This window comes from Cyprinus carpio, chromosome A16 (genome assembly GCF_018340385.1).
Source record: "Cyprinus carpio isolate SPL01 chromosome A16, ASM1834038v1, whole genome shotgun sequence".
NCBI lineage: Eukaryota > Metazoa > Chordata > Actinopteri > Cypriniformes > Cyprinidae > Cyprinus > Cyprinus carpio.
Genome location: NC_056587.1, coordinates 4,334,995 through 4,348,347, shown reverse-complemented (window position 1 = coordinate 4,348,347; position 13,353 = coordinate 4,334,995). Strand labels below are relative to the sequence as shown.

Sequence of the window (13,353 nt, the reverse complement as noted above, 5' to 3'; positions counted from 1 at the left end):
CTTAATTTATTGGATGAATCATTCAACCTGCAATTGTGAAAGATTTATATCTTATTAGTTCATAACAATATCACACTTAATTAAACATATGAGTGAATTAAATAAACCAAATATTGTTTTTGATCAGATGTTGCCAATTTTTGCCATGTAGAATAACCTTTTGACCGTAAAACTAGCTAGGAATTATTAGGAAATAATTTCTATAATCAATCAATCACTCAATCAAATTTTATTATTTTTATTACTCATTTTTTTCTCTGTGTTTACAGTATTACTTTGCATCATTTTTCTTAAAAACAAAACATGAATACATCAGAATAGTATAAACAGTCAATTTACAACAAGACACACACTTAAGCCTCAAAACATCAGAGCATGATTAAAATCAAATAAATAAATAATACAGCAGTTCTAGAGCTTTTCCTGAACATTTCTGTTTTGGTATACCGTTTATAGCAAAACGCCTCTAAATCACACATGCATATTCATTGAAAAGTTAAATATTCATTTAAAAGTTACAGAGCTCAACATATACTGCACAACAGGAATGCTTTTAAAATTGTTGCTTATTCTACGAAATCATTTTCCTGTATGTTAGCTTATCATCCTGTCACTCAAGGCATGCGCTGTCACTTTAGGAATTTTGCGTAACTCCAGCGTGAATCTCGCGCTATCCGTCGTGATGCTCAGCCGAGTTAACAGCGCTGCTAGTCGTTGGTCTTTACGCAAATCGCGTTTGTGAATAGCCGGGACGTAGCGTGTAGGAGTCTTGTGGCTGGTTCGCTCCTGTTTCAGTGGGCCACACGAGGAAGGTAAATAAAGACAGGACGGTCCCCAGCGCAGCTTTTATCCGTCAGGTTCCGACAATAAACGGCCTGTTAACCTCAGCTGTCTTTTTAGGGCCTGCTAAACACCATTACTCTCGGGATAAAAGGAGAAAAAGAGAGGAGAAGAGAAGTGACAACATCGCCTGTGCAGGTGAGATGAGTTTATTTAGCTTATAAGCTAACTATCTGCAACATAGTTGACTTAGTTTTTCTGCTAGCTTCACAGTTGTAATTCAGACCTTTGAATAGTTAACCGGTTGTTGTCTATTACGTTGAAAAAGTGAAGTGAAAGTGATGTGACATACAGCCAAGTATGGTGACCCATACTCAGAATTCATGCTCTGCATTTAACCCATCCAAAGTACACACACAGCAGTGAACACACACACACCGTGAACACACACCCGGAGCAGGGGGCAACCATTTATGCTGTGGCGCTCGGGGAGCAGTTGGGGGTTCAGTGTCTTGCTCAAGGGCACCTCAGTCGTGGTATTGCCACCCTGAGACTCGAACCCACAACCTTAGGGTTAGGAGTCAAACTCTCTAACCATTAGGCCACGACTTTGGGGTGTGCAACTGCCATTTATATTTGAGGAAAGTCACACTTGCATTTAATGTGGAAGCCAAACTGACAACAGACAAGAGCCAGATTCGGAGCAGAAGTGTCCAGCATGGCTGACATGTTAGTATTCAGTGCAAGAATTTGTGAGTGATCAGATGACCGATTCAACCGGTGGCCATTCACTGCACAAACACTCCTGTTTGTCTCATTGATTTTTCATCAAGTGAGACTAATACATCTGTTACGGTTGTTTTGGGTTTATTGCAAAAGGACAGCAAGGTAAACCAGGGCTGCTTGCAATCGTGGTTGATTGTTAATAGCTGTTTCAATCAGGAACAATGAAATCTGTGTAATCCTTCTAGTCTGGATAAGATGATGGAACATATGTTAATGCCAGTGGAAAGGTAGCTCAGTCCGCAGGATTTATCTCAAGCTGATGAGTCATTGTCTTTCGGTCTCTGTCCAGGCTGGAGATGCTTTTGTTTGTGGCAGGTATGGTGACGTAGGATTCAACGACAAGATATTCATCCTAACCACTTCCAAAGATGAAATGGTTTACAATAATCGTTAATGATTTTAATTCACATAAACAGACTAAAGCTGGTGACACGCTACGCGACTAGCTGAAACTCAACACATTAAAAGACTGTTCCCATTGACTGGAGAAGATTCTAGTCTCTGACAGACAGAGAGGAGCACAAACCTAATGACTGAGTTAACACACACTTAACGACTGGCGAACCAAAAAATAAAAAATAATAATAAAATAAATAAATCTCACAATAACTAGACTGTGCAAGATCTTGTCACAAAGCAAACAGGGATGTCAGCATACATCTGGCAGTATTTATTTGATGTGCAATTTGAGCAGGGGGAAAAAATAATATATAAATACAAAATTCCAGTATCTGATTGTATGGTCTACCTGCGCTTCCGCCCACCAGTGACTACACTGAGGACAACACCTGTGCTTTTATTTAATTATTGAAACTTTAAAGCTTTGTTTTACATTTTTTATTATTATTATTTGTGCTTAAAGGGAATGTCTAACGCTATTTTATGCATTCTGGCTTTAAATACACTGCTTGAGTTGGATTCTCATTCTAAACATGACCAAAAGCTCAAAAAATGGTGATGCTGGTGATGCTCTTTGTAGAGTTGTTTAATCATCCTCTGCCGAGATCTTGAGAGATTTAATGTCTTCTTTTATCTTGGGTTGATTTCATCTATGGCTGTGGCTGAAGTCAGTCATAGTTTTTCTATTTCTGCTCGTCTCTTTTTTTCTGTTCTTGTTCCTCTTTCTTCCAGTGATTCAGTTTGTTAATAGCAGATGTTCTTCAATAATGCTCAATCATCACTCAGTTACTAAACTAATTATCTCATTAACTTTAACACTGCTTCATTGTTACTTTTTTAACACTCTGAGTGTGGATTATATAAAACACTGGGAGTGTTAATTTATATGGCTGGATCTGATTTTTAGCCATAGTTCGTTTAAGTCCATCAAGTTTTTGTTCCTGTTTTATTCATGTTGATGTCACAGCTTGCAGATGTTTGTGATATCTGTTTACTTGTAGATCTCTCAAGGTGTTTGTTTGATCCAGCTTGACCGCGTGTTGCCATGGCGATGCGGGAGTTAGTGGAGGCGGAATGTGGGGGAGCCAATCCCCTCATGAAACTGACTGGTCACATGACCCAAGAGGGAGGGGCTTGGAGACATCGATCAACACCCTCTGTAAGTTATCTTTATAATCATGACAAAATATTCAGGGCGAGTGTGTTGATGCGTCACACTGTTTACGTTCATCCCCAATGATACCAGCTCTTCGGCATTCTGAAACTGAGACTTTCTGGAATAAAAGAATAGTTTGATTAATCATCTAATAAAAAGCAATTATATAAACCAGTAGATTGATAGATTTAAAAAAAATAATTGTTAGTTGCAGCCTTAAAAATATTTAAAAAAAATTTAATGAATATTAAAAAGCTTATTTTTTCCTCTCCCCAATAGATTCCTCCTATTCCAATTGAAACAATCACTGAAGAGGAGGTGTGTATTTTAGTCTTTTGGATGTTTCAATGTTTCAATGAACTGATTAGTTTGCTGTGGTCTTCTGTGTTCTTACTGTAATGACATTCTGTTGTTTTTAGCTGGTCAGTGAGTTTCTACAGGTCCCACAACATCCTCCCTCCAGTTTTTATATGGGTCAGCTGCTGGAGGAAATGCAGCAGCTAGATCAGCAGAGCTACAGACCAGCTCCACAGAGAGGTAGACTGCACAAACATACATATAGACTGATTTTAACACTTTTCAGTGTGCTATAATTATATGTTTTCTTTCGCAGCTCCAGACGTGGCTGCTTTGGCGCTGTCTGGCAATTGGGAGGCAGAGTTCCTGTCTAATGTTGACTCTGCCTCTTCTTCTGGACAAGCTGGTCTGGATCCAGCTGATGCTGATTGGACCAGAGAATTCATCAGTAAAGGTTATTACAAGTTTGAAATGTGCTATTTTAGCCCAGACTCCATCAAGTTTATTCTAATGCCATTAGATGCCATTGGATGTCATTAGGTGAAGCTGACGATTCTTCACTCATCTTTGCTCAGCCATCCTTTCATTCTCCCAAGCTTCACTCTTTCTGTTGTCTTCTACTATAACTCTAATATTCAGTTCCCTTCCTCTTGTCTTATAGACCCTGGCTGCTGGGCAGAGGAGTACCTGAAGCACTCAGAGGAGAAGTTATGGCATGAAGATTTGGGAGAAATAGAACAGGACAAAGAATGGTATATTATATATCTTTTAAGAAGAAGAATTTAGAAAGTCTGGGCATAAAAACAATATACACTACTGTTTGGGGTCAGTAATTTGGTATTTTTAATGCTTTTGGAGTCTTTTGTGACCAGCAAGATTTATTTGATTGAAATTACAACAAAGGGAATAGTTAGAACTTCATTGACAAAAATGTGACAAAAAAAGAGTGTTTATTGCTGTAATTTGTTTGTTCCGCATTTGAAGATGTAATGAAAGTTATTACATGTTAAAACAATTTGGTACTAGCCACCAGCCATTATATTCTTGCTCTAGTTTATATATTTTTTTTTATCCTATCAGGACGCAAGAATACCAGTCAGATGAAGGACTTCGGCAAACAGCGAATGAACTCCTTGCCAAAGTGGATGACCCTAAACTACAGAAGACAGAGGTGAGAGTAAGAGGATGGTTTAAGGGTTTAAGTGTTCTTTGAGCTGCATCTGAAACACTTTAGTCAAAGTCACTACATGCAGAGATATATTAAACAAGCATACAGATATTGCACCTAAACACAAATTGTAAACAACAGATAGTTCTGCTTCTAAATTAATATTCTGTTTTACAGTGAATAGTCCTTTCGTCTTTAGCACCAGTTTGCTGTCACAACAACCACAAATAGGGATAATGAACTATTACTTGGCAGAAGAATAGTTTATTCTGTAAGTGTTTATTGAACATTGGTGTCTTTAATCATAAAAGCAGCAAGCCACTTAAATCTAAGAGTTGCAGTAAGAGTGTTTTTGGCAGTCCACATTGGTAAAACCACTGTAACACATGGCCTCTCATGACATAGTCCTGTATTAAATGCTGCAGCAAAGGGACTTTGTTAATGATTTATTTGCAGGACGTTTAACTAAAGTTGATCCATTTCAGAATATATTTGCTCTGCTTTCACCAATGCCACATCACAAAATTGATCTGTCACAAGGGATCACTTAAAGTTCACCCAGAAATTAAAATTTGATAAACATTTACTTACCCTCAGGCCATCCAAAATGTATGAGTTTCTTTCTTCATCTGAACAGATTTGGAGAAATGTAGCATTGCATCACTTGCTCCTTGCAGTGAATTGGTGCCGTCAGAATGTGAGACCAAACAGCTGATAAAAACATCATAATAATCCACAGTTATTTCCACATTAATCCAGTCCATCAATTACTGTCTTGTGAAGTGAATAACTGCGTGTTTGTAAGGAAAAGTCCATGCCCTGTTGTCTTCTCATTAAAACCCGTTTGTTTAGAATTGTTTTGGACTGATTTTGCTTGGAAACGGTGCTTGACCTATGCATATTTCTCCACTGATTCAGACGAGATGGCTTTTTCACCAGAGAAACTTGCGCTTTGCATTTCTGGGTTATATTTAAAAAGGTTAAAGTAGTACATTAACCTATTTAGGTTCATTTTTGTCCTGTGGTAGATGATAAAGTGATGTGACATTGTTCATGTTTTCATGGGCATTTCTTTACTTGCTCATATTTCTCTCTCTTTTTCATTTATCTCTGCTCATGCTTTGTCATATAATTTGGGATAGGTTATGCCTTTGGCTGTTATTCCTTCCTCCTTGTGGTCTACTTTTGCCTGACCATAACTGTCAAGAGGAAACCACTGGTGGACTTGTGTGTGTTGAATTCATCGCCAGTGTGTTTCCTGGTAGCAGTAGATGTTTAATAGCTGTTGTTGTTGTTACTGTGTAGTTCCTGCGGTTCATTAGGCAGATTGGCGAGGGCAGTGTGACTGTGGAGGACAGAGCAGGAAAAGAGAACACTGATAGAGCACAGGCCAAGGAGGCACAGCACTGGGCCTCCAGCATTAACCAGGTACGAGCCCTTCCCATCCTATAGAGAAAAAACACCTTGAAGGGTCACACTGCGGTCCCTTGGCAACCATCTTGGTTCTTCTCAGGCTGCTAGCCAACATTAGCCATAACTACATAGCATACTGTAAATCCTTGCCAGTGTGCACCAAGGGAAATACAGTTTTGGATAGCTTAATTTGTTTTAGAGACTGGATTCTGTATACAGTGGGGTCTGAGACCACGTGTAAAATGTGAGATTCAAAATCTATTTTCATCTATTATTTGTATATATAAATAAGATAATATCAGTTACTCTTTTATTCTTTTTTATTAATAATTTTGTTCACCAAGGATTTATTAAATGTATCAAAAGTGACAGCTGACATTTATAATGTAACAAAAGATTCAATAAAATACTGTTTCTTTCAATTTTCAAATTCACTCAGATGTTACCTTGATCATATAAATATGTATTAAATTAGAAAAAGCATTTTCACTTGTGGTCTCAGACTTCTGGACCCCACTGTTGTTTAAGCCAATTTTTTTGAAAGAAAAAATCACAATTGTCCAGGACTAGGTCTACACTGTGCTTGGAAACTGGCCTCTGTTTCTAAAAAACATTGTTCATCATGTGGTTCCATCAAGCAATAGTTTAATTGCGATATTTCCTTCTTCCTTTTGTCATGGACGGCCATCATGACTTCCTAATCCCTTGAAATCCCTCTTGATCCCATCTTGATACCTTTTAACTTGCATCCATATTTACATTTCCCTACTATCCTTAACAATCCTACACCAAACGCATACTATCCATAAATATCCCTCCCTGTACCCTCTGTCCCATACTGGCTACCCAGTTCCTGGAATCAGGGGAAGGGACAGTGCAAGTGGAAACTCGAGAGGGCAAAGAGAAGAATGACAAAATTAAAGCTAAACAGGCAGAGCAATGGGCTACTATCGCCAGGCAGGTAGGACCCTGAACACCTGGCAAAAGTGATGCAGTAGTCCTGTAATTTCTGTTCTTTCTGTTTTTAGGCTTGTCATTTTTGTTATGTTAACTAGCCCCTGCTAAACCAAACCTTTTTTGCCTTGAAGAGAGCGAACTGTTGCTTTAGTTTAATAGTGCTTTTAATGTAATTATCGCTGCAAGACACCTGGACTGTAGAGCTAATGCCCTGCTCACACTGCTTTCATTTGTGCCCAGCTACTGAAACCACTTTGACTTCCTGCAATAGTGAAGGTACACTGAGCATTGCTTGCTATTTTTAAAATAGAGAGGAAAGGAAAGATGGATGAATGAGGGTGAGATTTTTTTTTTTTTTTTTTTCTGTTGGTCTCCCGATCCCTCTTTATCTTTTTCCATTACATCCTTTCTTTATTCCCGCACTCTCATTCTTCATAATATGTTGTCTTTTCCCCCCTTTAGCTAAGTAGTGTTTAAGCATTTGCAGGCTCTGTGATGTGTCACTGAGGCAGCTAACAGCCTGGATGTCGCTGTGCTTGATAGGTTTCTGCAGAATCTGCAGAATTTTGGGTAGATGAGTTCACAGCTTATGGGCCAGACTTCCAGCAGGCCAAAGCAGCGGTCGAGGTGAGACAGACTGCACACTTGCACATGTTTACATGAACTTCAGTGTGATACTGTATTCACTGGTGCTTGTGTGTTGATATGTGTGTGAGTTCAGAGTGATGTTGATTTCTGGGAGAAACTCCAGCAGGAGTGGGAGGAAATGGCGAAGAGGGATGCTGAAGCTCACCCGTGGCTCTCAGACTTCGACCAGATGCTCAGTAGCTCTTACGACAAGGTGTCTGGATAATGTACATCTGTGCCCATTCACAGCATGGATACTTCTACCTAATTAAAATGTTTGAGTCCTTTCCCAGGCTGTAGTCTGTACTTTATTACAGTTTATACAACAGTTGGTTCCAGACTTTGATTCAGCTTTGGCTTCACTAAAAACTACTGTCATTGGCAATATTGTATCTAAATAATTTATTGAACTGTTGTTTTAAAGCAATGTCACCCTCACAAATCATGCTGTTACCTGTGGCCAATAGTCAGAAGAACAGCATCTTAAAAGTTGCATGCTATACATCCACTCTTTTCATACTTTTAAGTTTAAATTTTTCTGCACAAAAAACTTTTTTTCCCTTAAGTAATTTTTTTTTTTTTTAAGTGCTCAGATTCTGTTCAAACTGTTCAAAGGGTTTGAGATGATAAGATTTTTTAAATGATTTTGAAAGAAGTTTTGAAAGAAGCTCATGCTTACCAGGGCTGCATTTATGTTATGAAAAATACAATAAAAAAAGTATTTATTGCTAAATTGATAAAATATTATTACAATTTAAAACAACTGTTTTCTTTTTTTATTATATTTTCAAATGTGATTTTCCTGTAATGTCAAATCTGAATTTCCACCAGCCATCACTCCAGTCCTTAGTGTCACATGATCCTTTATTAATGTTTCTAATATGCTGATTTAGTGCTCAAGAAACATATCTTGGCACTGATAAATACAATTTTCAAAAAATATCTAACATTAAACTTTTTGCGAATATGCCTTTACTTTTCTCCTAGGGGTATCAGTTTGAAGAAGACAACCCCTACCTGTCCCACGATGATGCGTTTGCTGAGGGTGTGAAGAGGATGGAGGCGGGGGACATTCCTGGAGCCGTACGTCTCTTTGAGAGCGCAGTTCAGAGAGAGCCAGACAACCAGCTGGTCAGAGCCTCATACGTATAATCCCGACATCCAAAAATGGATGATACATTTTGTCCCAAGGGATTCTAACTGTGTTCTGCTTTCTTGTTTGTCTTTGTGAAACACTGACTGCTTGTGATGATACTGCAGGCTTGGCAATATCTGGGCACCTGCCAGGCTGAGAACGAGCAAGAGTTTGCTGCTATCAGCGCACTCCGCAGGTGAGAAGTATAACCGCAGTCTTACTGTGCACAGCAGTTAAGTTCTCTGTGACAAATCTGATTTATTAAAATACTGCTCCCACCTGTTTAAATTCAAGTCTCGGTTGTTGTTTTCAGATGTATCGAGCTGAAAAAGGACAATCTGACGGCTCTCATGGCTCTAGCTGTGAGCTTCACCAATGAGTCACTGCACAGACAGGCCTGCGAGACGCTTCGTGATTGGTTGAGACACAACCCTAAATACCAGCATATCCTCGAGCAGCATGAACGAGAGAAGGAGCGGGAGGGTGTGAGGGAGAGGGAGAAAGAGAGGGAGAGATTTGGATCCCTTCTTCCAGAGTAAGCGGATTCTTGATTGCTGTAAAGAAACATTCTGGGTTTAAAACAAACATACTACATGATGAGTGACACTACATTTTGTTGATTTTACGGGGTACACCACACTGAAATCTCATAGACTGAAGTATGGCTCTTCCTGTACACAAGTTTGGGGTCAATATGATTTTTTAAAAGAAATTTACACTTTTATTTAGCAAGGAAACATTAAATTGACTGAGAGTGATTGATCAAAAAATATTGATAACTTGATCAAAAGATTTTTGCTGTTCTTTTGCACTTTCCATTCATCAAAATCCTAAAAAATGTCACAGTTTTCACTAAAATATTAAGCAGCACAACTGTTTTCAACACTGATATATAAGAGATATTTCATGGGCAGAAATAAATAAATAAACAAAAAATAATTATTAAAGAAATAATTCATAAGTAATCAAACAAATATATTATATTAAACAAAAAATTTAGAATTGAAAAAAAATAAAAAATGCAGTATGGACAAGCATCATGAAAATATAAGGCAAAAGTTTTGCATTTAGTGTGGGTTGACAAATAGTTAGGACACAGTGTGTTACTGTAACACGGAGTGATGAGTCAGAATTATTTTACCCAAGACTTTAACTTGTACTGAACCCAGAAGTCCGTTAAACCTTTTTCATGATTGTGCAGTACTGTGAACTGATCAGACGTGGAAGCAGCCGCAGCAGCCCATTTTCAATGCCTTTTTACATTAATGTGAGACATGCATAAGTGAGTGGACGGGGCATTGTAACCTAGCAACAGATTTACATTTGTCACCAATCATAAGCAGGCAGTGCTCTAAAAATATAGAGTCTTAAGGCCCCATTATACTTTGTTCGTTTTCGTTCTTCGTTTGGGGGCAAAAAGAAGTTCGAAAAGGCTGAGCGACGGTGTACTGTTTCCGAACATTCCAACACCCCCGCGCTGCTGGAGGCGGGATGTAGATTAATGTAAATGTGTCGCGTCGCTCACACGTTTGGCCCTACACACAACAATAATGAAATGATGAAGTGTAGGCAATCTAGGTGTGAGACAGGTACCAATGGTCAGAATATTATAGACAAAAGAATAATGATTAGCAGCAGTTCAGAGTCAAGTATCATGTTTGCAATACAAAAGAACCATTCCATTCCTATAATCAGTCTTTAAGTGTGAATGGCTCATAGTCTGAAAACTTTAGCATGATGTGGAAAAAATTCATGTCAATAACACAAACCTGTTTGCTACTTTATTTTATTAGTGTTTATTTTATTAAACTGGATAAATTATTACACCATTTTATATTTTATGTGGTGTCATGATTTGATAAAGACAAAGGTTTATTACTGTATGTTCTTTTGGCATTTCATTTATTGTATAGGCCTACCTTATAAAATCACTTATTGAAAGAAAAACAGCAACAGCAGCAGCAGTATGGTGTAACATTTATTTGAAACGCATGTATTTGATACTTGCTACCTTATATCTCTATGTCACTTTTTGCATAACTCATGTTCCTAGAAACACAATTTCCTTCTATGAATTAAATGCTTTCTGTAAATCTTTAAAGTCTCTCCACAAGCGATCGTACAGGTGCGGATATATCTGTGGCAGTTCAGCTATTCGACACTCCAGTGTATTTATGTTGCTAGTGACTTGGAGATGTCGTTCTCCTGCCTGAACTCCGCTGAATGAGAAACAAACCGGGAAAAAAAAATTGCACGTCAAAGAAGGAGGAGTTCCAGAACACAACCACAGATTGCGTAACCGCCGCGGACCGATGGTATCTAAAATGTTTTTAGGAGCAAAAAACGAACTCCCCTCGAAAGTTCGCTTTGGTGAGCTGTTTCGATTCGAACTGCAAAAACGAACTCAAAATAAACTTTGTTTCAGCCTAATTTTGTTCGAAATGACGTCATATCAGTTTCTTTTTTCGATTTCGTTGGAAGTATGTCTGGGCCTTTACACAAACACAGGTGTGGAGTTCAATCTGCAGACAGCATTGTGGGTAGCTTGCAGCATATGCTCTGTTTTAATTAGTTGACAGCGCAGATATTAAAATAGTTTTTGTATGACTCAGGAGGGATTATGAATTGTCTTTTGTTTTATTAAATAAAATCTACTTACCATTTCGTTCCAAACCGACATGACTTTCTTTATTCTGTGGAGCACAATAGGAGGATTTTTTTTACAGTATTTGGTGTTGTGTTTCAAGTAAATGAAAGTGGATGAGGACGTGGTCTCTCAAGCTCCTTAATGACAAAAAAGTGTCATAAAATTGTCAGTATGACTGTATTCCATGTCTTCTGAAGCTATATGATAGTTTTGTGTGTCAGAAGGGTTTGAAACAACATAAGGGTGAGTCAGTGATGCAAGTATTTGAATTTTTTTGGGTGGACGACTACTTTTATGTTAGAGGCTAATCCATTCATTCACTTGTTCTTCCTCCTAGGGCACTGTTTAATGAAGTGCAGATGTTGTTTTTGAGTGCAGCGGGTGCTGACCCCACATGGGTGGACCCTGAGCTGCAGTGTGGTCTGGGCGTTCTCTTCAACCTGAGTGGAGAGTATGACAAGGCTGTGGACTGCTTCAATGCCGCCCTGTCTGTGATGCCACAGGTTGGATTCTACACATTGCTTGCTATATTCTGCACATTTATACAGATTGTCCATCAGTGTTTTAGTTCACATTCTTCTTTCTCTCAACCCTATGTGAAGGATTATCTGCTGTGGAACAAGTTGGGAGCAACTCTTGCTAACGGGAACCGCTCAGAGGAGGCGGTCGCTGCCTACAGGCGCGCACTGGAGCTACAGCCTGGATTTGTACGTAGCCGATATAACCTTGGCATCAGCTGTGTCAACCTGGGTGCACACAGGTTAGTAAGAGAAGGTTTCACCAGGCTGCACAGGCCAGAAAGAGCTAAAACACCACAATGAATGGCATCTCTTTATATCTCAATCAGGGAGGCAATAGAGCACTTCCTAGAGGCCCTTTCTCTGCAGCGACAGGCCGCAGGTGATGGAGAGGGAGGTGCGGGTCGAGGGCGAGGTGCAGCAGTGACTGTGATGTCAGACAACATCTGGTCTACATTACGCATGGCACTGAGCATGATGGGAGAAAGCTCGCTTTATTCAGCAGCCGACCGGCGAGATCTGGACACTCTGCTGGCACACTTCTGCCAGAGAGAAGGAGAGACAGAATGAAGGAGATGAAGGTGCGCAGCAAGATAGAATGTGAGTGTGGAGAAGCCTGTTTTGGACAGAAAACAACACGAGTGAAGGTGTACGTTTCAACAAAGCGGCAAGACTTTTAGAGGTGCTACAATGTGAGCAAAATAAATAAAGAGAACAAAACAAGTGTGAAACATCCATTTAGCTCCAGCACTACGTTAACGGACAGATGGATGAACTGATGACTGTACTTGAGAAAAAGATGTTAAAAAGTCCATGGTACAAACTCGCTCCGGTTTTTGTCAAGTTTACGCTCACAGAGATTATAATTTTTCCATTTTGTTAATCTTGAAGATTACGGTTCTTTCCATTGTCTTTATCAAAATTGCTGTCATATATTTCAAATGGGGAAAGTAAGGTCCCTGCACTGTGAGCTCAAAATACTTGCCACTGTTTGACACAGAGACGAGGTATGTGGAGATATAATTGTGGTCTACATCACTTTGGATCCTGTACAAAGTAACAGAAGGGATTTGCAAAACCTTAAAGTAATATTGGCGACTTCATTCATGAGTGACAGTAGGGCTGTATACTGAAAGACACGTCTGTAAGAACTATTTCTTATTGGATATTTGCTTTTGCTGTAAATTAATTTACTTGTAAATTCTACATGCCATATTGTATATTGTATCATAATTATTAGTGTTTTGCATATAGCCAATTCAAATAGCTATTATGATCTATGTAATTCAAGCAATAAAGCTTTGACAAAAAGTGCTTGGTAAGTATAATTCTAAAAATATTTTACTTTCGGTTTTTTATTTAAAAAGAATTAAGTAAAAACAATTTTCATATTTCCAAATATAAGTATGAATATAAAATAAAGAAGAATATTACATACGTTTTTAATTTATTCAGCTTGCTATTAGCAAC

General features: G+C 38.6%; 1 protein-coding gene across 6 annotated transcripts; it reads left to right on the top strand.

Moving 5' to 3' along the window:
- Window positions 1-585: 585 nt before the first annotated feature.
- Window positions 586-13,190, top strand: LOC109103989 (peroxisomal targeting signal 1 receptor-like). 6 transcript variants are annotated; one of them, XM_042772102.1, is made up of 17 exons: window positions 588-812; window positions 901-978; window positions 2,994-3,124; window positions 3,401-3,439; window positions 3,541-3,658; window positions 3,735-3,872; window positions 4,080-4,170; window positions 4,499-4,589; window positions 5,892-6,014; window positions 7,500-7,583; window positions 7,678-7,797; window positions 8,571-8,714; window positions 8,844-8,914; window positions 9,032-9,253; window positions 11,703-11,868; window positions 11,968-12,125; window positions 12,213-13,190. In XM_042772102.1, exons 3-17 carry the CDS (start codon window positions 3,011-3,013, stop codon window positions 12,451-12,453), a joined length of 1,920 nt encoding a protein of 639 aa, XP_042628036.1. In that variant the 5' UTR covers window positions 588-812; window positions 901-978; window positions 2,994-3,010; the 3' UTR covers window positions 12,454-13,190. The 6 variants fall into 6 exon arrangements, with proteins under 6 accessions (XP_042628037.1, XP_042628036.1, XP_042628035.1 ...); XM_042772101.1 differs by having other exon boundaries at window positions 590-812; window positions 2,967-3,124; window positions 12,213-13,189; XM_042772099.1 differs by having other exon boundaries at window positions 590-978; window positions 2,967-3,124; window positions 12,213-13,189.
- Window positions 13,191-13,353: the final 163 nt, after the last annotated feature.